The 22700-nt window shown below is 35.6% G+C and overlaps 1 protein-coding gene across 1 annotated transcript in view; it reads right to left on the bottom strand.

Moving 5' to 3' along the window:
* Nucleotides 1–3252: 3252 nt before the first annotated feature.
* The window catches only part of LOC105254898 (zwei Ig domain protein zig-8), a 307240-nt gene continuing 287792 nt past the window's right edge, over nt 3253–22700 (bottom strand). The window contains exon 6 of the mRNA XM_011263866.3: nt 3253–3677. Coding sequence (XP_011262168.2) covers nt 3574–3677 — 104 coding nt within the window. The 3' untranslated portion in view covers nt 3253–3573. The remainder of the gene's footprint in view (nt 3678–22700) is intronic.

A 22700-nucleotide genomic window follows, 5' to 3' on the forward strand; every position in this document is an offset into this window, starting at 1 on the left:
TCAAATAATTAAATATATTCAAATAAAAATAAAATAATTGAAAAAATTAAATATATTCAAATAAAAATAAAATAATTTTTTCATTTTTATAAAAAAAGAATTTTCTTCGCGTTATTTTTTATAAAGAATATTACATTCAATTTGGATTTAAATTGGCGATTTTAACGAAATATTCATATTCTTTTATTTTCCTGGGACATAGGCTTTTTTTATTTAAATACGTATCTAATTTCCTCTTTTCTTTCACGCGTCACGTGTGTTTACTCTCTCGTGAATGCAACATGGCTGTCACGGCTCTCGGGATTCGAGGCGATGCGGCGCAATGTCTCTTAAAAAATTCATCGTATATATCATCGGTGGATTGTCGCGGCTTTACAAGGCGTAGGTGGGATGCACATAAATATTCATCGAACTATCCCGGTCTGATTGCGTCGCCGCGTTGTCGATACATGCCGACTGCATTTCTATCGCGCTACATCCGATCTCTTACGGTCTAATGCCGGAACTTCGAACTCCCGACGAAACTTTGGACATGTTGCAACATCATCTCCAGTGATATATGGCAAATACTTTATTTACATTATCTAGACACATAGACCGATCTGGTGTAAATATCGCGAATAAAGTTCCAATTCAAATTTCTCGAGCAATTTTTCAAATTAAAATACGAGTTTCTGGTCCAATATTTTTATATTTTTTGTCGAATATCGAAAATATTGATAACGCTATCAACCGTTTATTTCGATGTGATTGGTATATTAAAAATAGTGAAAAATTTCACTTACCTCTCATTCGCTCGACTGATGAGGTCAAAAGAACCCCCATCTCTTATAGAGCCTTTTCGAAGACATTGAACGGCTAAAGGAAATTGATCGGGCGCCATCGTTATTTTGCGAGGATGGTCTGCAAGTGAGAGAGTTCATGAGCCGAAACCGGGGGTTCTTAAATATCCCCGACGGGAAAAGTTTGGAGAAATGCATCGGGGTCATGGCTATCGATCTTCTTGAAAACCATCTTCTTGCAGCCATTAGTGCCGAATTACCAATCATTATCGACAAAATCGATGAAAAGTTGTATGGTAATTTAATCTATATTTCCGTATTACAATTATATAATTTGTCTCTGATAAAGACGAAATAATGTGGCATGATTAAAACATGTAGACAATTTCCAGATATTTTTTTTCTATCGGAATATGTCCTTTGATATCGAGACGAGATGAATCGCTGACCGATGGGACATGCGAGACGAGAATGAATCGAGGAGCGTCGTGTGGATAATTTATTTACAAGAGTAAAACATTATGTACAAGAATGCATTTTCTCGCAAGAGAATCGTGTGAAAACTCAGATCGTGAAAAGGATGCGAGTGGGTGGGGAACACAGTTTTTTTTTCTTTTTTCGGACTAGTCGTGGGTATAAATCATATGAGTCATAAAGTCACGCGCGTGTATGTGTGTGTGTGTGGTTTACATACATTTCTCTACTATTATCTGTAAGATGTGTGTATGCGTGTGTACGTGTGTGTCCTCTTTGTGTGTTTTCCTTTAAGTTTCATTTAACACTTATGCCGTAAGTAGAAAGTACTTCGCCGCGGGTGGAGAGATCGGTTTACCCCTTTTTATTACATCGCCTTTTGGTTAAACTTGCTCGTGACACATTTATTTTACACTTAACACTTTCCTCTCATGAATTTTCTCTCTATGATCGGGAAAGGGCGCGAGACATTCTGTTTTATCTGCTTTGTCCCTTCCATCCCTCTGCCTCCTGGCGACATCCGCGTTTATGTCCCTTCACGTCAACACTCGCGCTGTGCATTATCGTTAATTCTTATTTGCATTGCGTCGTTGTTAGACATCCCGACGCAATTATCCTAAAATCTCAGCGACGACGATGTAATCTTTAATCCTTCTCTCGCGAAGAGCATAGGAACCATCTCTAATTATAAATCGTAAGAATCACCCCCCCGATCTTGTCGCCGCTGAAATTCTTGAATAATATTGACGCTCGTTTTCGTCGCTTGTAGATATGATAAGAACCCTCGACTGTTCTGTCTGTGGTGTGTACGAATTATTTTCCAACGCTTGTCGCGTTTATTATCTCAACAATAAATCGTACTGATGCTAAATTGCGAAGCATAAACTAATTTCTTGAGCTAAGCCAAACAGATGCCTGGCTAATTAAGTATTTGCGAATAGGGATTTTGTTATTCTTATTCCATCGTCTATATGCGAATATAGAGTGCAAAAGAAGCTTATCATGCGAAAATATAACTATTGGGTTGCATCGCAACATCGCCAATGGTCGCTTCTTTACAATGACTGTCGTAAATAAATCGGGATTAAATCGATATTGTATCACGATCGATATTATTCTATTATTTGATTGTGTTTACGAATCGCATTGTAAAGAAAAACAATTAAAAATAAAAAAGGGATGTCTGAAATACGATATACAATTAAAAAAAACGATGCGCTCGGTGAACTAGATGCATCGTCAATTAAATAAAAGCAAACGATCTGCTTGTTATTTAGGCGAACGGTTGTTAAACACGACGTGATAATTATGAAATTTGGACGCAATTGATGTCGAAAATATTATATTTATGCAGTACACCAATTACTGAAAACGTTCGCGAAATGAAAACGTCTCGGTTCGCTCGTTATCATTACGCAGCTATTTAATGCTCTATACGTACAGTTCAACTGTAAATATATTGCCGTTGTCACTATGACAAATGTATGAAAAGTTTCGGCTCCGAGTTCGTTTTCTTTCCGAGTTTACGGATGATCGGGGAAAAGTTCGTCGCGCAGAATCCGTGGTTCTGAGACGCCGTATATACGGCTGCCTCACACTCCGCTCTTTAACCCTTAGGCACAGAGACTCCCCTTTATTACGTAAGAACTAGCTGTCTCTCAGAGATTATCTTCATATTTCTCATTCTAGCGGCCAAACTCGCAATTAAGTTTAAGATAAACGGGTTGAGTATTTTCGTGAGAGATTAAAAAGGACAAGATAAATGTCACAATGAGAGCATTAAAATACGACATAATTAAAGTAATAACGAGGCAAGTTCAAATTTTCGCTTCAAAATGAGTGATTTAAACGGAACTGGAAAAATTTTAGTTTACAAGCGACGCATTTATATTTCGTATATATACGATTAAAAAAATAATAATTACAGTAAAATGATAAAAAATCATGTTGAGAATATAAGACTTGCATAATATTGAAATATCGTTCTTCGAAAATTAATTAATTGGATCGATTAATTGGAAAAAAAGATAAAAATTGCTTTAAAAAGTACCTGTTCGTAGATTTTGTAAGATTCATCTTTCAATTTCAATAAATTAAATTTAAATCTCACTTTAATTGCCCGCGATCACATTACGTAATTAATATATAATTACATAAATTATGTAGTCCTTCGGCCGCTAAATGACATAACTATCCAGAATCTAATCCAGAATAGTCTGTGCAAAAGAATTAACGTTAGGGATGTGTGGGCGATCGTCTCGCGATGCGTGTCCATTGATTTCATAAGTGTCTCGAGTGACCTTTGTGCACGCGCACATTATCTCAGCTGACCCAGAAGGAAGGCGAGCATCAACAGTACCGTCTTGGAGTTGGGCGAGCCGGCTGCCGTGTTTCCATGCTGCATCGCGGCCGGATGTTCACCTGAAACAGAAACAGAGCACTCGTAAGACACTCCTCTTTTATTTCGAGAGTCTCAGGATGCGGCAGAATGCGGTGGAAACGATGCAGGCTAGATGTATTATCACGGAGGGCTTAAATTTTTCGCGACATATAATGTACACAATTTTTCCTAAGAACAACAAATTGCCTTGTTATAAATGCAAAATTAGATAATCCATTATTCAATTCGGCTCAATCACTTTGTAAAATATTATATTATTTTTCGATCGCCTACATTTTTCATTCGCGCGAGATTTTGTAGTAATGTTGTGGGATTTTAATATTTTAAAACACTACACAAATTCTGCTATTATATATCAAAAATCTGCTTTTATTTAGCATAAAGAAGCGGTTTTTTTAAATATTATAATGATAAATAAAACATTTTTATTTTTCACTTCCCTCTCTATTTTTATCCCTATTTAAAAAAAATATATAATTTTAAATTTTTATATTTATGTCTTGATATTAATGCCGGCCTCTACATGACGAGCATACAATTTTCAAATTCTATTTACGTTGAAACGTTACAAAACTGTAGACTTTATACAGCGCGGTAGTAAAGGACGATGTAATAATCCGCTGCTTAGCCATTTGCATGACTAGATGACGGGGCCTCCGAGCATAAATTGTTTAAGAAATCTCTCTCCAAGGAACGGGACGGGTATTTTGAGACTAGGAATAGTCCCAAGTTTGACGTAATTTTACATGTCGGCGCCGGGGAGCCTCGACGGATTTGTAGAATTGGGGTCAGCGTAATATAGCAACAGTACTACTAGGGGAAGTGGCAGCGTGTTTCTCGTGTGTCGGGGCATTCGCACCCTCGATTGATTTCTTGGCGAACAATTCTGGAACTGGAACGAGCGTCGTGAGGGCGGTTTACGGCGACTTCTCGCCTTCACTGCCTCGACAAGCAAGCATACACACGAGCACACTTTCTTATTATCCCTCGAGCGCGAGATTCAATATTGAACCTGACATATTCATGAAAACTGATCAAGCATATAAGATTGTTTGGAAAATTTATCTCTAATGTTTTTAAGAAAGTATAACTGGCAGATCGTAACTTTATATTTTTACGTCACATCTCCCTATTATTTTAAGGATAAAGAGAAATTCTTTGTAGATTCCTCGGCTGACATCATATGCGTTCAGCAAATTGCAGTCATTCGCGACGTTGCATAGAAATGCATAAAGTGATGCGTCGCGCGAGGAACCGAATAAACCGGTATTAGCCTTATCCAATCCCCGTGTCACCGCGTATACGTGCGATTACTGTCGCATTAATATGCATCGTGCGAATTCACGAGCTGTTACGTGCGCATTTTTGAACCACGGTATACGTTTCTATTAACTGTACACGTTCATTTGTCTCTCACCGCACGATCGCATTCGTTATTTAGTTTTATGCGGGCGCTCCAAATAACAATCGCATTTGCATCTATTCCAGCCATAACATACCATGTGCACTGGCGGTTTAACATTGATAATCGACGGATTATCTCGAGAACTGATTTGTCACAATTTCGCATCGATAAATTTTATCGTTCTTTTAGCCGTTATTATTTTTCAACTGTTATTTACGACAAAGAATTTTTATAAAGACACATGGATCGTTTATAATTGTGTGAAATCAATTTAGGAGAGAAAGAGTCGAACTTGTCTTTCGATAAGTCAAAAATTCAGATATAAGGAATCGTAATTTTTACTTAAGAGGTAAAGAATCAATGACGCTAAAAGTAGTGCGTGGAAAAAAATTATCAATTGTATTGCGTAACAATTGGAACGTGTAAATTTTACATAATAGAAAACGCAAATTATATGCGAGAAAATTTGTCGACAGACGTTTCGATCTTAATCCAGGTCCTTTTCAATCAATCAAACAATGATCACCTTGTCAAACAATCAAATATGTATATTATGCCTGGAATTATTTTAAAATTTAATCAAAAAACAAAACAATAAATAAACTTTAGATATACAATAAACTTTAGATGAAAGGAGCTGGTGGAGTCGCATTTTTACTGAGCGCAAAATTATAAATTGGTATAAAGTATTCAATACAAGTTGAAAAATGCAGCCGAATTAATATTAGGAGAGATAGCAAAATCAAAAAACGTAATTGTCAGATATCCTTGCTCTGTATATATTCGAACAAACGGGAAATCGTGTCATCTCGCAACGAGCTATATGATAAGAGTGATGAGGGACTCGTTGAAAATGCTCCGCGGGCAACATGAAACTGCGTAATTAACTGTATAATTAATCGAGAATTGAAATTTGACGGAACTCGGCGATTTCATGCCACGGCGGAATAATGGAGAGTTATTAATACATTCGCGTAACGCGCGCATGGCAAAGGCGAATTCGGCCCAGTGGTGGCTGCGGAGAATGGGACAAAGTATAATTAGCCGAATATGCGAGCTAAATGAATTTTGCATTGCCGTTTAGCGCGCGCTCCAGAAAGCGAGTCGTGATTACTACAGGCATATTACGTAGATATGTACAATAGATAGATAGATATATGTGAGATTGTCGTGAGATTCCGATGTGAGTAATTCAGCATAAATTTCAAAGAATCGAGAAGAGGGAGGATGGAGCGCATTTTTATAATTCTGCGTCAGAAAAAAATTGCCCTATCGGGAAAATGGAGATTTTCCCGTTCAACGAAATACGTCATTTCCAGAGGAATGGAATATTTAATATATATAAATAGCTCTTTTATATTAAATTTTCGCACTAATTTGCGCATTAGTGACTCTTTGAAGAATAGAACACTGTGTTATTCGTTTATATTCCCTCTCTCTTGACGTACACTCGCATAATTGCATTGCTGCAAGTGCATTTGGTGCCAGAGGACACGCGATTTTGCGAAATTAATGTTCTTCTAACGGACGAGACAGGCGTGGAGTCCCTCGTGAAAGAAATAAGTCGGCGAGTCATACAAATCGCGGCCGCGCGCTCGCCTTTGCCTACTCTTCCTGTTATGCATATCTGAATATTTATCTTTCCGGAGTAACCGGCGCGCACATTCATCGAGCATGGAGAAGAGATAAATTCATGCACTTCGCCCGAGATAATTGCACTTCGGCTAGGTCCGCAGCTCATTTGCACTGCCGGAAGAAATGCGCTTTTTTTCGACGATGAAAGACGGTACTTTATTCGTTATTTGTATCAGCTTCCGCTTGCCGCCGTATGCCATTTCCGCCTTCCGAAAGCCTCGGCGGCAAGTTGTCCGAGCTAAAAACACCGTCGAAATGGAAAAGTCGGAGCGACATGTAACGAAGTCGCAATAATCTTTTAATTACGATGAATATTGAATTATTAACATAATTTTTTTCGATGTTTAATTAAGAAAATAAAAATCTTATTTTTTTATAATTAATGTTGTATTTAAATATCATAAATTTTAAATGGAAAAAATTGCGAATATAAAATAATGAAAAATCTAGTTTTTCCAGCTCAATCTGTAAAATTGAAAAATTCATATTTTTAGTAGTTTGATAGAAATTAGTCTTATCAGAATTTTTCCTCTAAATAGATTAGATAAATAGATAGAGGCTTGCGTCAGCACGAAGGTCTGTTCATAAAGATTAGAATTGTCCGTGATACCACGAAAATGCTTCGAAAGGCGATTTCACTCCCGATGAGATTTCCGATGGACTCACGAAGAGGAGGGCAATTTTCCTTTTTGTCGCGTATTATAGTTTCCAGTGGATTTCGAAAATTGGATCGCAAGCGTTGCATGGAGCTTGTCTTTGTCCTTATAATAGGACGATTCTAAAAAGTAATATCTCCACTTTGTCGAGCTAACAAAATAAAAATACTATGTTACATATTCTCTCTCTTTCTCTCTCTGTTTCTCAATAAATTTTTATAAAAATTAGTAATTTAAATTATATCGAATCTTTTTTTTTTAATTGAATGTTTTTTTATGCTTTATTAATCATGTTTCAATAAATTCAAGATATTTATATTGATAGAAAGGAGAGTTAATAAAATTATAATATTTCACTTTATAATGATCATAAATTATATGTAAAATATAAATTAAAAATATTTTCTTTACTAAATACTGCAGTTACTAAATATAAATCTTTAAACATATGGTTTTCTTTAATTATATGCTACTGAATGAAGTATTTGATCGATAATAATAGAAATTACTTCAATTCGCTTTTAATGTTATATTTTGATTGTCTGGAAACAGTATATTATGTTTTGCATTCTTTGAATATTACAATTTGATGTTGTAATTTAAGGAGACGGTCAGCTTTTAGAAGAATTTTAATAACATTTCTTCTTAAAAGCTGCTTTAAAATATTTGCAGATATTATAATTTTTATTACGAAAAAAAATCTTAAAGACGTGACTTCGTATTTGCATTAATAGAGCTCAATAAATTGCTTCGTTATCTTGATCAATGATATTAGTAAGCGCATTTGGGTTCTGCATAATTAAAAATGTGCCTTATTATGCTACTAAACATGAAAGGATCTTGTTAGAATGCAATCAAATTATAAACTGCATAAGAAGATTTAAAATTAAATTAAATTAAATTTTTATTAAGAAAGAATTCTTTAACTCCTCGCATTGCTATGCTGCAAATATAAAGCAATTATAGCAATCATTAATATGAAGACTGAAAATACAATTCTAGGAATGTCAGTCATAGTGCCCCTTATCTGATTAAATTTTCCTGATAATTTAGCCAATATTCGAGGAATTTCAATTTTATCTCACGGTTTCGAGATCGCGAAATATATCGGGAATGACGGGTTTTGCCGACCGTCGGAATTGGCTGAATTGACCGATGCCGAAGCTTCGAAGTTGCCGATTTCTGATTCGTTGCGAAGAGCCGTTGCAAGCGGCGAGATAACCGCAAAAGGGTAATGTGGCGTCGAAATTGGTTTGCACCGAGGCAGCCGGCGTGGCGCCCGCCGAAAATTATGGCAGTAACGGCACCCGGGTGGTTGCAGCCAAAACAACCGGAAAGATCCCTGTCGAAACACCGCGAAATTTCCACCCCCGCATTCGTCCCCCTTCCCTTTCTCCGCCACCCGTCGCCACCGCCACCGCGAAAATCCTTGTAATCTTTCGCGCACGGAGCGGCGCGTAATTAACGCGCGGGGCTCGATCGACCGAAAAATTTCCGGGGGTTGTACCTGATTCCGGCACGATTGCGATTCAGGACGAACCGGGAAAACAGCTATTATAAGCGCACATCATCTCTACCGTGTCTCTTTTAGTTACATTATTCACACGTATCGCTTTCGGCGCTTTCGCTTTAAAGAAAATATCGTCGATAAAACGCGGCGAAAAAAGTATAAAGAATTTTTTACGATCCGCAAATTTTTTTGTGCAAAATATACATAAGTAAAATTTTTACTATATAGCTTTCTATAAATTTAATTTAATTCTAGATGGAAAGATTAGAAAGAAATATTTGTTTTCTTTTTATTCTTAAAGACTTATATTAGCACGTTTTTAATTAAAATTTACATTGCTAAGTAAACTTATCAGTGGAAATTTTAAAAAGATTTAAGTATATATATTGAAGTAAGACAATGCAATGATTGAATTACGATGAGACACTCTAACACTATGTTAAAAACATTTCCGGAAGGAAAAACTTTTTTACTAGTCCTTTCTTTTATCTTAATAAAAAAGGATTCTTCCTTTTATTTTCTCAACGGAATTAGATCTTTAATCCTGAGGAATATTGTGTGTGAAGAAAAACAGAATTCGTTTTGACCGCGAACAGAAGCGGTAAACCAAGAAAAACTTTTTACGATTCCGGCATCTTTCGTTTTCCTAGGAAACGTGAGCCCCTTCGCATTTTTTGCACGCATTTCCGGAGGGAGAAAACGGCCTAAATTCTCAGTGGCACGCGTTATTACTTCGTTCACGTCTTGAAAGGATACCGGGTGTTCTCGTAAAAGATGTATGGTTGCGTCTGCAGAACGGGAAAGAATAAACGAAGAATAAACGTGGCTCGGTAACAAAGGGTTTAAAGAAATCTCGTCTCGAAGGAAATCATCCCGCATTGTCGCGGCTGTCGGATCTGTATTTGAATGTACGCCTCTGCATTTTTCATGATTCACCAGACAGAGATATCTTAGCGTCGACGATGAGCAGGACCCAGCCTTAAAACCGTCGAGAATTATGCGTGATAAATAATAGAAATATCTGTTAGAGAAAGATGAAAAAAAAAAACTTTTCTATGAAGCACACAATAATAAAATAATATAAAATTATGTAAAATGATATAAATCATGTAAGCGTGCAAAATTTTGCATAAACTTTGCGTTAAAAAATTCATTAGAAAAAATTATTCATTTTTATAATTACTTCCTTAAATTGCGAGAGGAGGTTGAATGACGAGCCAAGAAGGAGAATTCTAAGATGAAAATTACAACCACGCGACCAAAACGGCAGCCAGACACTTGAGCAACTTGACGTAGCACTTGAAACTAGACTACATGACTTACATCCGTCATAGAAGTTTGCGCGAGCACGTCGCAGCGACAGCAGCAGCAACTGTGACAGATAGTACCGCGCCCTTTAAATGCCTTGTTGAATCGCTAAAATCATGCGATGCAGCTTCGAAGACACCTCCCCTCTCCCCTCCCTCGCCCCAACTTATTCGAGAACAATATTCGCAGCCAAACATTATGCCACGCTGCGCGTAATACGCGCTTCTTGCAAATATTGGCCGAACGTGCGCGTCGCTTTCGCGCGGCTTTCCTGGAGTCCAAGTGCAAACAGCGTGTTTTATGAAAATCGGTTAACTCGGAAAAAATAAATACACACGATCGATAGAAGTGGAGCGTGTGTTTGGTTGCGCTTCTCGTCTCGCGGAAATATCGAAGGCGCGTGTTTACATGCACGAGTCTCCTGCAATTCGCGAGAGAGTGGAACGAAATCTGTTTAATTCAGCTCAGCGAAACGTCCAGTTTCTCCTCGCATTTTTTAACTTAAAATATCGACAATTTTATTATTATTATTTTTTAAATATCAATTACTCGATGAATCTTGAAAATGGATGATTCAAAAGGATGCTAAAGGATGCTCGAAGGTAATATCGAGAATGTCTCAATGTTCATTAATTTCTTTTTCAAAATAACTTTTGTAGTGATTCGTTGCGAAGTTTTCAAATAATCGTTGCAAAAGTAATTGTATCGGAAACAGTATTATTCGCGATAATCGACGTTTCGTCGAGGAACTGCTGCAATCGCAATATTTCGTCGTGTCGTGTAATAAATCATCCCGCCGATTATATTTCGTTTCGTTGAATGTAACACGGACGGATTTTATTTCTAGCCGATGATTGATTCGCACGCCCCCGACGCGGTCGCGCAATTTATAGCTAGCAATAATTACACCGCGAAATGAAGTACATTACGCCTGAGTGTGAAAGTAGCGAAACGACGTGGGTGTCGAAAATGCATCGGACTCGTTTGCAGAAAACTCGTGTGTTAGCTCAGCGCGAATTAACACGCAATGCGATAATCGCTTAAGTTTCAAACACTCGCTTTAGATAATTGTTTTCCCGTCGAGCGACGAGTTCTTTACATACACCGGAAATTGTCATCGAAAAAAAGAATGATGAATCTGCAATGTGCATAAACGCGAACAAAAGCTTAGGACAATGCAAAGAGTATAAATTCTGCAAAAATACGATAAAAAATACTTTTATTATATTCGCATAAAAAAGAAAAATATTTTATAAAAATTGTTGGGATAGATTTCTAAATTTTTAAAAATTATTGAAATAGTAAAAAATTAAAATTTTGCTTTTGGAATATATTGTATTAAAATTTTATTTTTCAATTTTATTTTAATTTTACTCTAAAATTCTCTTTCTTTGATCAAACAAAACTCCAAATGTATGTTGCATAAAAATAATAGTAAAAATTAAAGTTAAAAAAGTTAAAAATAATGTAGATTTGAATGTATAAAACGTTAATAATATAAATTTAAATTTTGCTTGTTTTTCTTTTGTTCCATAGGTTATTTCATTTTATTCATTGCTACGTTTAAAAATTGTTGACCAATATTGTAACTTGAAGTTTGATTAAAACCAGTTGTTAATTTTACATTTAATTTTGGGTTAAACTATGCGACTCTCTGCAACATATTACATCAATATTGTTAATTTAACTTTATGTTACAAGAGGCGTGTAAAAAAACGTTTTAAATGTCCATTGATTGCACCAAAACGCTTTAATCGCGGAAAATCGACGCACAAAATTGTTTTCGAAATGTCACACACAGTCTTTATGCACGGTCCTGCTTTTCTTTCCTGCGCCAAGAGAGAGAAAGAGTTGAGATTCTTGCAAAAGAATCGGACGCTTTGTACGAATCGGCGGCTACATCGGGTTCCTTTTACCGCACTTTTTACACGCGGGGGGATCTTTATCTATGATTAATGGAAACTGCTGAAATAAATATCGGAAAAGCAATCAGGTGCTCTCCTCCCTTCCATTCATCTCAAAAATGGAATAAATAGAAAAAACGATTCCCACCGAGTCGTTCGAACGGGATATATCGGTTCTCGGTCGAACTACGATTTCGGTACCGAGTGCCATTCGAAAGCAGCACGATGTCTATTTGAGGAAGATAGAGAAAGAGAGGGGGGGAGGGGGGAAAAGCGAGAAGGAGGACGGACGGTAATAGACTATGCTAATGACCAACTAGGCGAACGGTCTTTCGATTCATCCTCAGTTGTGAACGCGATCGCGGTTTGGCAGTTTGCCGCTATGCAAGTGCACTTGACCCGGTTCAAGTCGCGATCGCGCTGCGGGACGAAGGAAAAAAAGAAAGACACCTCGGGAAATCGATTGGCGGGAGCTTCATCATCTTACGTTGTTTGACCAGCTTTTAATGGATTCTCGCGAATGGAGAGAGAGAATATCGACAGAAATTAGCCTTTCCACCTAGCCATCAATGAATGCTTGATATTGCAGAATTAACCGCGAAGCTTTTCGGAGACGAGTGTTCAGAGATTGAATCTTAAATGAATCTCGTCGCAGTGAAAAATAATAATCGAAATTGTCGTGGAACGTACAATTATTTTTAAATTGAAATAATGATTTTTAAAGTGAGTTGTTAATAATAAATGAAATATGAACTTTTACGAATATATATAGACTATTTAAATAATTTTTTTATCTATTTCTTATTATTAAATTTAATAAATAATAATTGTAATTTTACATTTAATGCTGTTATATAATGATAGTTAGGTAGAAACTTTTTATTATAGCGTAATTATTCGTCTGTTAGTATCTTTGTTGGTAAAATTAATAGCCTATGATGAGATTTTATATCTCGTTGTAGATTAATAAACAATTGTATAATATAATAATAAATATAAAATATAATAAATAATTATAATTAATAAATATAATATAATAAATAATTATGATTAATATAATACAATAAATAATTATAATTAATAAATAATTAATAAAAATACACGAGATATTATATTGATAGAATCTAATTTTGCAATATTTGCAGTATTAGAGCGGAATATTTATTTCTCTGATGTATCTGAACGAGTTATTTTCATGCGGATTTTATCGAATGGATTAAATGTTACAAATTAGTTACGTCATAGAATTGATAAAAAGAAAATATTATGCACAAGATATAATATACTATAATCCGTGTTAATTTCGTGACAATTCAGAGAGAATTAATTATTCATGATATTCATGTATTTGCATGAGTTATGTGTATTATACACGCGTGCGTGTATATTATAATGATTAACAATAACTGACAAGATATTCGCTATGTAACAAAGGTTAATTTGCACACTTGCATACGATACTTTGACCGATATCAATTTAATATGGCTCGAATATTATACTTTATTAATTTGAATCCAGATTCAATGTACAGAGCTAGATTTTTATATTACATCAATTTCAATATGATTGATGGGAAATTTACCTTCGTTTATCTCTCGATTTCTTTATTTTTCAGTTATATTAAACCGTAACGCGAGAGTTTGAATGTATATAATTTAAGCTGTGCAGAAAAATAAAAAGACGAATTCAGGGATACATTTGTTAAATTGTGTTAAATTTTTCAGATAATAAATTCGTGTTAAATAAATGCATTGTAAGATCATGTTTAAGATCGTGACATTTATTTTTCTAGCCATTGTAACGGCATCTCGTTTGTTTCACGATGAGCCTTATGTCGCCTCTATGTCGCGGTTATTATAGGCATAGAGAAAACATAATTCGATTTCTCGCACTGTCCTAGTTACAGCGCATATGACAACGTTTTTCACTTTTCTGAAGTAATTTTCCCTTTATTTCCGATTAATATTCATCGATAAGATAGAAACACCAATATCATGTTTCAGTTTATATATTATTTCAAGCATAATTTAAGTATAATTATGTACTATTTTTCGCAATACATTTTTCTGTTGAACTAAATTGAGCTGAAAGAAAATTTGATGAAAAATGAATTGTCATTTAATCTTTAATATCGCATATTTTAATTTCAAATTAACAGAGAAACAAAGAGATTCGAATTAAAAATTTAATTAAAATCAACTTAAAAAAAACCACTGAATTTGATTAGTTATTTACACATTTAAATGTTAATTTTCCAAAACCTTGCAATCTCGTTTGTTCCTGACAAATCTATCTATAATCCAATTTTCAAGCAATCTCCACTCTCTTCTCTTTCAGTTTGGATTGTAACTTCGATTAAAAAATATACGCGATATCAAGCGGCGTGGATAATGAAACCCAACCACATTGCATTAACGAGTAATATTATAATAAAGCGAATTTTCATTTATTTTTCATCTTCATCGTAATAAAGTGATACAGAATGTCCGCTATTCGTGCATAAATTAAAATGTGTCAGCGTAACGCGATTACGGCGTGCGTTTCATTAAAATTAAAAAACGCAATCTCTCATTCTTTCGTCACGCATAACTTCATAAATCTAAATATAATTGAGTATTCGCTATCGCTGTCTCCCATGATATATACACGTGCATACGCGTGCGTTATAAATGTTGGAAATATCCAAAAGTATTACAAATATGGCGCCTACTGTCAAAACTAAGAAATTAAGCGGAACCGAAAACATTTTTGGGATCTGCGGGAAAAGTCGGAAAGTGCATTTTCGTGTTTCTTAAGGAAAGAAAATTTATATTATATCGGGTAGTGCGCGTTTGGAGAATGGAAGTACCCGCAGTAAAAAGTGCGGGTATAGTGCCGGTTACTTCGCCGTCCGACACTCTCGCGTTCGCTACTACAATTTAGATCGGCTCAGCGTTTTTACAAGTGCCATATAAATGAGAAGTCCATAAATTGGCGACGACCGATCTTTCGGGGGTATCGCGCGCCGCGATTTTATACGTAAACGTAACCGTTCGCTCGTATTTATGAGACCACATTTATGTCACTGCACTTGGTATTTCCGCGGGTTAATTCGGTCATAAATACACGTAGACGTCTTTACAGCGATAATCGTGTCCCTTGGGTGTGTATACACATACGTGTTTGTTCTCTATGTTTCGTATATGTATCGATCTCGTGTGCACGGAATCTCTCAGCATCGTTAAACACGCATGGGAAGATGGAATCGCGCTTTACGAAATAATCAACAATAAATATATAAAATATGCAGACTCAAACAATCTGAAAATGTTTATTTTCTCGGAATGCTTTACTATTTTTCAGCGATAATATATTGGTTTTATTTCAAAGAGTCCGTCTAAAAGCTTGATCAAATTCGAAATGATGGAAAATTAATGTTGTTACACAAGAATCATCGTAGTCTCAAAAGCTATGCATGTAATGTTCCTAATGGTGCGTTAGCGAGTTGGTATAAATGGTAAACGCAGGATTACGATATGCAGGTCTGTATTTATGCTAATATTAACACTATAGCGCTCATTCATCCCAATAAGCGTTGTTAATGCACTTTGAGACTCGCGAAAATCTGCGCTGCATAATGGATGAATAACGTCGACTCGGGCATTTGTACGTCAAATAACCCGTGATTTAATCGCGGATTTTGCATTCGCCTGCTTAACAGACATTGCAATTGTTGATTCATGATAATAATATACATATGATTGCCAATAATTAATCTAATTTTGAAATTCGCGTCAAATTTATCCAGAAGCAGTATTTTTGGATATTTTCTTGAAATTATTATTTATGTAAATCAAATTCCCGCTACGATAAAATCATTTTCTTGTTTCCTTGTGAATTACACACAATATTCCTGTTGAGACACTCCGTTAATGATATTTCAGTTGCAACAGCCTGAAACTTGACCGTTATATTGAAATTTAAAGCAGTACAGGTTGATAATTGCATAGCTTCCTAATCCGGCACTAATTTCGAGGACGACGATCTTTGCGAGAATTCTCGCGATATTGGCGAGGAGAGAGGATTTTCGCGGCGGCAAGATGGCGGAAATTAAGTCGCGCAGGGAATTATGCAAATTGCGGATCATCGGCAGGGCAAGCCGATGCGGTATTATCGTTTTACGTTCGAACAAGCCAACCATCGGCCACTGATCCGCGATATTTGAAATTGAAATAGAATGTTCCGCTTTTAATCGATGCGACTGAAACGTTCAATCTTCCCTTTACTGTCTGATAATCGAGAACGAGTCAATTTGCAATTTAGGAACGTCTTTCAATATCTTTCAAATTTATATCGTCGACAATCAAGCAATAGAAGCATTTAAAAAATGTAAACGCCTGGAAAATTTTTTTACCACTAGTTTTATTTAACGCTTATTAGTCTTTTTTTAGTGACATTCTTGTCTGTGTGATTTCTTCTTTTGTTCAAAAAAAATTATTTAGAGCGGATACCCAAAATTTTGCAGATTCCTGCTGGAACATCCTTTAGACACTCGGGAAACCTGGAGCATAAATCCCGCTGTTTATATGCCTCGAGATTTAATATGGTGTATCATCCATTCTGCGCGTTTATATTTATGTTGTAAAGTAGTAAAATAAAGCTGAATATGCCTGTATTTATTCTCGACTGTTGCCAACAATTGACGATTGATGACAAAATGGAGAGAGTATATTTTTCATAGAAATATTCGTAATTGCTAAACCATCATGTGCTGATCGTAGTTATATGATTGGCTTCGTTATGTGACGGGAAATTGTGATAGTGAACGTGAAATTGTATCCTCTCTCACGTATCTGAATATTTCTGGAATATCTGTTCGCATGGGATTTTACAAAATTTTTTTGTACGAGATAAATTTTATTCAAAATTTTGGTACATAATATTCGCGAGAAAGCACTTGTTAAAGGGTTGTACGTAATATTATATATTATATTATTCCCCACTGCGGTAGAAAAACTTTTCAGTATTTTTCGTATCTTTTAACATAAAAATTGTTCACTTGGCGGACACAAAAAGCGCTGAAAACTTTTCATTATCATGCGATATTAAAAATATATATCTCATGTGTGTTTCATAATTTATTTTTTCCTTGTGGAGAAATTTTTCTCAATATTTTTCTTTTTTGATTTTTGATACATCCACCTTCTCGCAAATTCAAAGATGACTTTCGTACGCATCGTTTATCAAGAGGAATAAAAACACATACTATTGAATTTATGTGTTCGCGATGTATATATATAGTTCAAAAATAAATACGTGCGCGAAGCAATATATTTTGCGAAATTTCATAACAGAAATGTGTTTTATTACTCGATAACCGACTTCAAGTCCAAGACGCGTGTAAACGTCGACGCGCGCACGCGCGCGACTACTGTTGAAATGTTCCATAAATCAAGGCGATCTTGACTTGCTGCAAGTATCCCATAAATCAAGAGGATCTTGGCTTGGTCGCGAGTAGCAACGAGCGCAGTGTTGGCATGTAGTTTTGTTGCGTATCAGCGTTCGCTCTATTTTGCTTAGCAGCTACCCTCCGCTACCGCGGTAAAACTGTACGAGGGAAATCAATAACCCGTCGAAATCTCCCCGGCGCCGAAATAACGTCAGATAATTTTCGAGGTGTCGTTCGATCGATACAAACGCCAGATGCTTGCAATGCCGATGTAAAATGCAGATCACAATTGGGGTATTAATCCTTTGTTCCCCGGTAGCATATTGAGTAACTTCCCAAAGTTCAAGAGTTCTTGGGTCTATTATATGAATTTCACTCCGGATATTATCAAGGAAATAATAAATTTCTCAGCTATATTTGTCGTCTTGATATTTGATAACGTGTGCTAAAAATTTATTCAAAGATACGCGTATGAGAATTAATTGTATGTAAGAGTTACGTAACATTTAGCTGGGGTAAATTTCCGAGTTTCTTGCCGATAAGGCATTTTAGTGGCGTGTCTACGTCGCCAAATGCCTGAAGATAAATGAGAGCTTTCAGGCGACGAACCGTCACGTGCGTGCTGTCGCGGAAAGTGATTCGTGTGGAACAAGTATGATACTAATTTACAATTACATAATGTTGAACGTTCGATATACGTCTAGTTGTAAAGTAAGTAAGGCTTTAAATTTTATTCAAATTGCTTTATCATCAATAATATCTTTTATTTAGTGGAAAACAACGTAAATCGAGAAAGAGAAAGAACAAAAAATCGAGAATCGAAACATCGATTACGAATTCACCGAGAAATCCGCTTCTAAAGTAGTTTTCGGTAGTGACGAATCACCTTGTATATGTAATCAGCTTAACTAAAAGTTTTCAATGCCGATCGCTGGGATCTGTGATTCGGCGGAAAACTTTCCGATTGATTCTTTTTTTTTTTTTTACGCGGCGGTGGTTTTTAGAGAACGATCGCGTACGTCAGCCGGATGCTCCTGGGAAATCGGCAGGATATCGGAAGCAAGACCAAGTAAACAGGCTACTATGGAGCGATGGTCGGGAGAAATTAGCGAAGTTACGCTGGAGATTTAAATAAAGCTTCCGCAAAGAAAATGAAGGGACGAACTTTCCTCCCCACCATTCCCGCGTCGATCTCTTTCCGCTGGACTTTTTTTGGGAAAGCAAAGAATTAAATCTTGGAACTTTCTTAATGGAAAAGTGAAAAAGAAGAAGAAACGAAAAGAGTCGCGATAACATTAAAGAGATCCAACCACACACAAGGCGCTCATCGCGGTCTGAGAAAGCTTACAGCTGAAACTTTTTCACGTAGTACGTACAAAATATAGATTTTAAAAATGCATAAAATTTATAGAACATAAATATTTTTCTTCTTACATATATTAACTTTTTAAGATATCTATCGATTTATTTCAAGATTGTACAAGCACAATATATCAACACGAATTATGCATATCGTAAAATTATGAATTGTTTCTATTATGTAAACAGAAAAATTTAATTAATTTTCCGAAAGATGTAGAAAATTTAATTAATTTTCAGAAAGATGTAGAAAGTCAATGTAAAGAATACCATAATTTTAATATTAATTAATTACAAACATTTGGCAACTTTTAATTAAGGAGAAAAGAAAGCAAGAAACTAACATTTCTAACAATACGCATATTCTGTGGAGAATTTTTATAAAATACGAGAATATTTATTTCTAAAAAACTAGATAATAATAATTATTTTGAATGCAATAAACGAAATAACGAAAATAAAAAATAATAAAAAATATCAATAAAATCTAAGGGGTATCAATAAAATATAAGATATTATTGCATTAAACTACTAACAACCTAATATATTATTTAACGACGGAAGTGTATTACGACAGAAACACTTCACAAAATTGAAGTATTAGATTATATCGATGAAGCAAGTCGGGGAGTAATTTCGTTTCTGTAATCTACGGGACACAAAGGGGGTGTAGCGATTTCGCCGTCATTTCTTTTCTTCTCGTAGAAAACAAACACCTGGAAACGCCTATGCGGGCAAACTCCCGACAGGGGACAGAGGGCTCAACAGCGAGATATCGAAATCAAATCAGTAGACAAGAGTAGACGAGGCGAAGCACGTAGAGAGCACGTAGAGAGAGCGATCGAGAAAGAAGGAAAGATGTCTCTTGAAGAGAAATCCTGCGAGTCATCCACATCCACAGATAACTTCGTGACGAGAGGGTTCGATCCCTTGAATCTCGATTGTATTATGAGAACTTACTCGTTTTCATTCCGCGTTCTACGGGAAATTTCGTCCTTTACTTCCCTCCATCGTCGTCCGTCTCTTTTTCTCCCGACTATTTTACATCTGGACCAATTATGCGGGCGGCTATGTACGTGAGGATTTCCATTCACTGCATCGATAATGCATTTTGATATAAGCTCACCTGGAGAATTCGAGAAACGAAGAGAAATTAACGCGATCTGATTTCTTTGAATATTTTTAGATAGATCTCAGTTTATATAATTGAAATCTCTTACATATATTATAGGTTCTTCCTGATGTGAATTAATTCTCATTGGTTTGCATATTTGTGCGCTTGTAATCTATTATATTCGATTTTTTTAATGTTTACGTATTTAATATTTCGACTTTTCCAGAAATTAAATTTTTCTTTAGAGTTATATCGCGCGATATAACTTGACATGTTTCTTTATCTCAGCCGACTCCCAGAACCGAAGAATTTCACATTCCTCTTAGTTTGATTAACGGTAGTTACAAGATCGACTTTTCGGTGGAAAAAGTTTCCACCGTGCGTCGAGTTCAGCTCCGTCAGGATCATCCACGAAATTAGTGAAAGGCGAAGTTTTCGAAGCGAGTTTCCTTCGCGACCGCACCACAACAGCTGTTCGTAATTTTTCGCTAAATTTATCTCAATCATTTTAGCGAATCATCGTCGTCAAATCCTTCCTCTTTTGCCGTGTAATTTCTGAGACAAATCTCAAATTACCTTCGCGGCGCGAATCAACGCCTTTTGTTGAAGCGAACAGTCTTTCCTCGGATTAACTAAATGTACGAGTTCACGAGTACTATGGCAAAATTAATCTTTTGATGCACTTTGCGAGTTAAAATAATCCTATACGCTTTCGCGAAACCTAATTATATACTTACACTTTTCCAACATTGTTTGGATTGTTTCAATTAATAAAAAGATTTATTATTTTTTCTTTCTAAATTATAATCTTTTGATTAATTTTTGATTTGATTCATTATGATTCTTTTATTTTGCTTTTTTTTCTTTTATAATTCTTTTATTTTCTTTTAATTATGATTAATTTTTTTTCACGTACACTTAAAAGAAAATAGAAGGAGCTTTTTTAATTTGACTTTCAAATAGTAAAAACTGGATTTGGCATTGATGGACTAGTTTCTTCGATATCGCGAAAAATTAATGTCGTAACTAGAGCGTCGCGCTTTCAGCGCTGGATTCGCTGCTCGCGTTGTAAAGGATCCCGGTTTCGATCAGTAACTTTGTAAAGGTAATCTGTTGGATTTTAGTGCCGTGTAATAAAATCATCGCGAACCGTTCCGTTTCGTGCGCGACGGCGCAATTTCGCGCATCGAATGAACCCCTCGGAGGAGGGATCGAAACCGCGGCGGGCTTTCTCCATCCGGCAGCTCGCGTTGCATCCGTAACAGATGGCAAAGCTTGTCCAGAGTGCGATCGTTCGTCCACGAGGATTGCGAAACCATCGGGTGTTGAATATGTTTGCAAGCGATCGCATGCGAACCCTTTCTTCCATTTTTTTTTTCGATCACGTTCGAATTCAACTGCACAGTCCGTGCCTGAACGACATAAAGTGACTGAATTTTTGCTCGAAAAAGATTTGCAAAATTGCATCTATTCCGTCTCGTCTGACGAATATTGCGGATACATATTTTGCGCGACAATAAATGGTATATAATCATATTTTATTTTGCACTTGCGAATTTCATTCGATTCGATGTGATCTGCAATAATATTCTACGTCAGAAAAATATTTGTCAGTATTTTATATTGTATGAAAAATCTTTATTATTTTTACCTTGCTTTTCTTCAGTAATAATATCGACAAATATCTAATGTGAAATTTTGATTTCTGATCTAATTCAAATAAAAATGTGTATTGATCCAATATTTACATTTGTGTTAGTAATTTTAAAATATTAATTAATAACGATAAATATATATAATAAACAATGTAAATAATAGTAATAATAATAATGTCAATTGCATCATCAAATTATACAATACGAAAATGCAATGTATAATATTATCTTCCCTATTTACTAATAATAACCTACGTATGTTTACAGACGAAATTAGAATTTTGATTAGATATTATATTAATAGATATTTGATAGATATTATATTGATAGAATTTAATAAAGACATGTTTGTTTTGATAAAAACAGACTTTCATTTGCACAATATGTAATTATAAATTTGACAAGTTAAAATTGCGATCATAATTTTGTAGAAAAATGTACTTTTATTAGATTAAATGACGAAGTTTAAATAAAAATAGCCATCTTTTATTCTGAATATACTTCAAAAGTAGCGTATTCCTTTGAATGAAAATAGCACGGCGACAGTATAATAACTACTTATCTCAATGTAAAATTAGCGTTGTATAAATATGAAGAATTAAGTAATTTCGTAAGGTTTTGATTAAAATTCTCTTTAACCCTCTCTCGCGAAAAAGCGACGGAAGCTAAGCAGATACGAAAGAACCGCGCTGCAATCTAGTCGCATTACACGTTGAAAGTATAATTAATTTCAGCCGAGAATTATTTTACGAGATTTCTGAAAAATGTTATTACGCCGTCCTGGTTATGCCTGGCTTCTTGAAGTTTGTGCGAAAACATCTCGTACCGTGCGGAATATGTTAGGTGGCGTGTCCGGCAGCGGCGTTATACCTTAGCTGCGGGATAAGGCTTTAATTAAACGAAAGGTAATTTGCTTAAGTGAGTGCTGCGCTTTTTGAGGCGCGCATACATTCCGGGACAAATTTCGTCGCGCGGTTTCTTTGTAACTGTAGCGCGTTGCACAGAACTCGGCTCGGTAATAAAATGAAAATTTTATTCCATTTACACATTCCGCTATCTCCCCGCGTC

This window comes from Camponotus floridanus, unplaced genomic scaffold (assembly GCF_003227725.1).
Source record: "Camponotus floridanus strain SB8 unplaced genomic scaffold, Cflo_v7.5 scaffold3, whole genome shotgun sequence".
NCBI lineage: Eukaryota > Metazoa > Arthropoda > Insecta > Hymenoptera > Formicidae > Camponotus > Camponotus floridanus.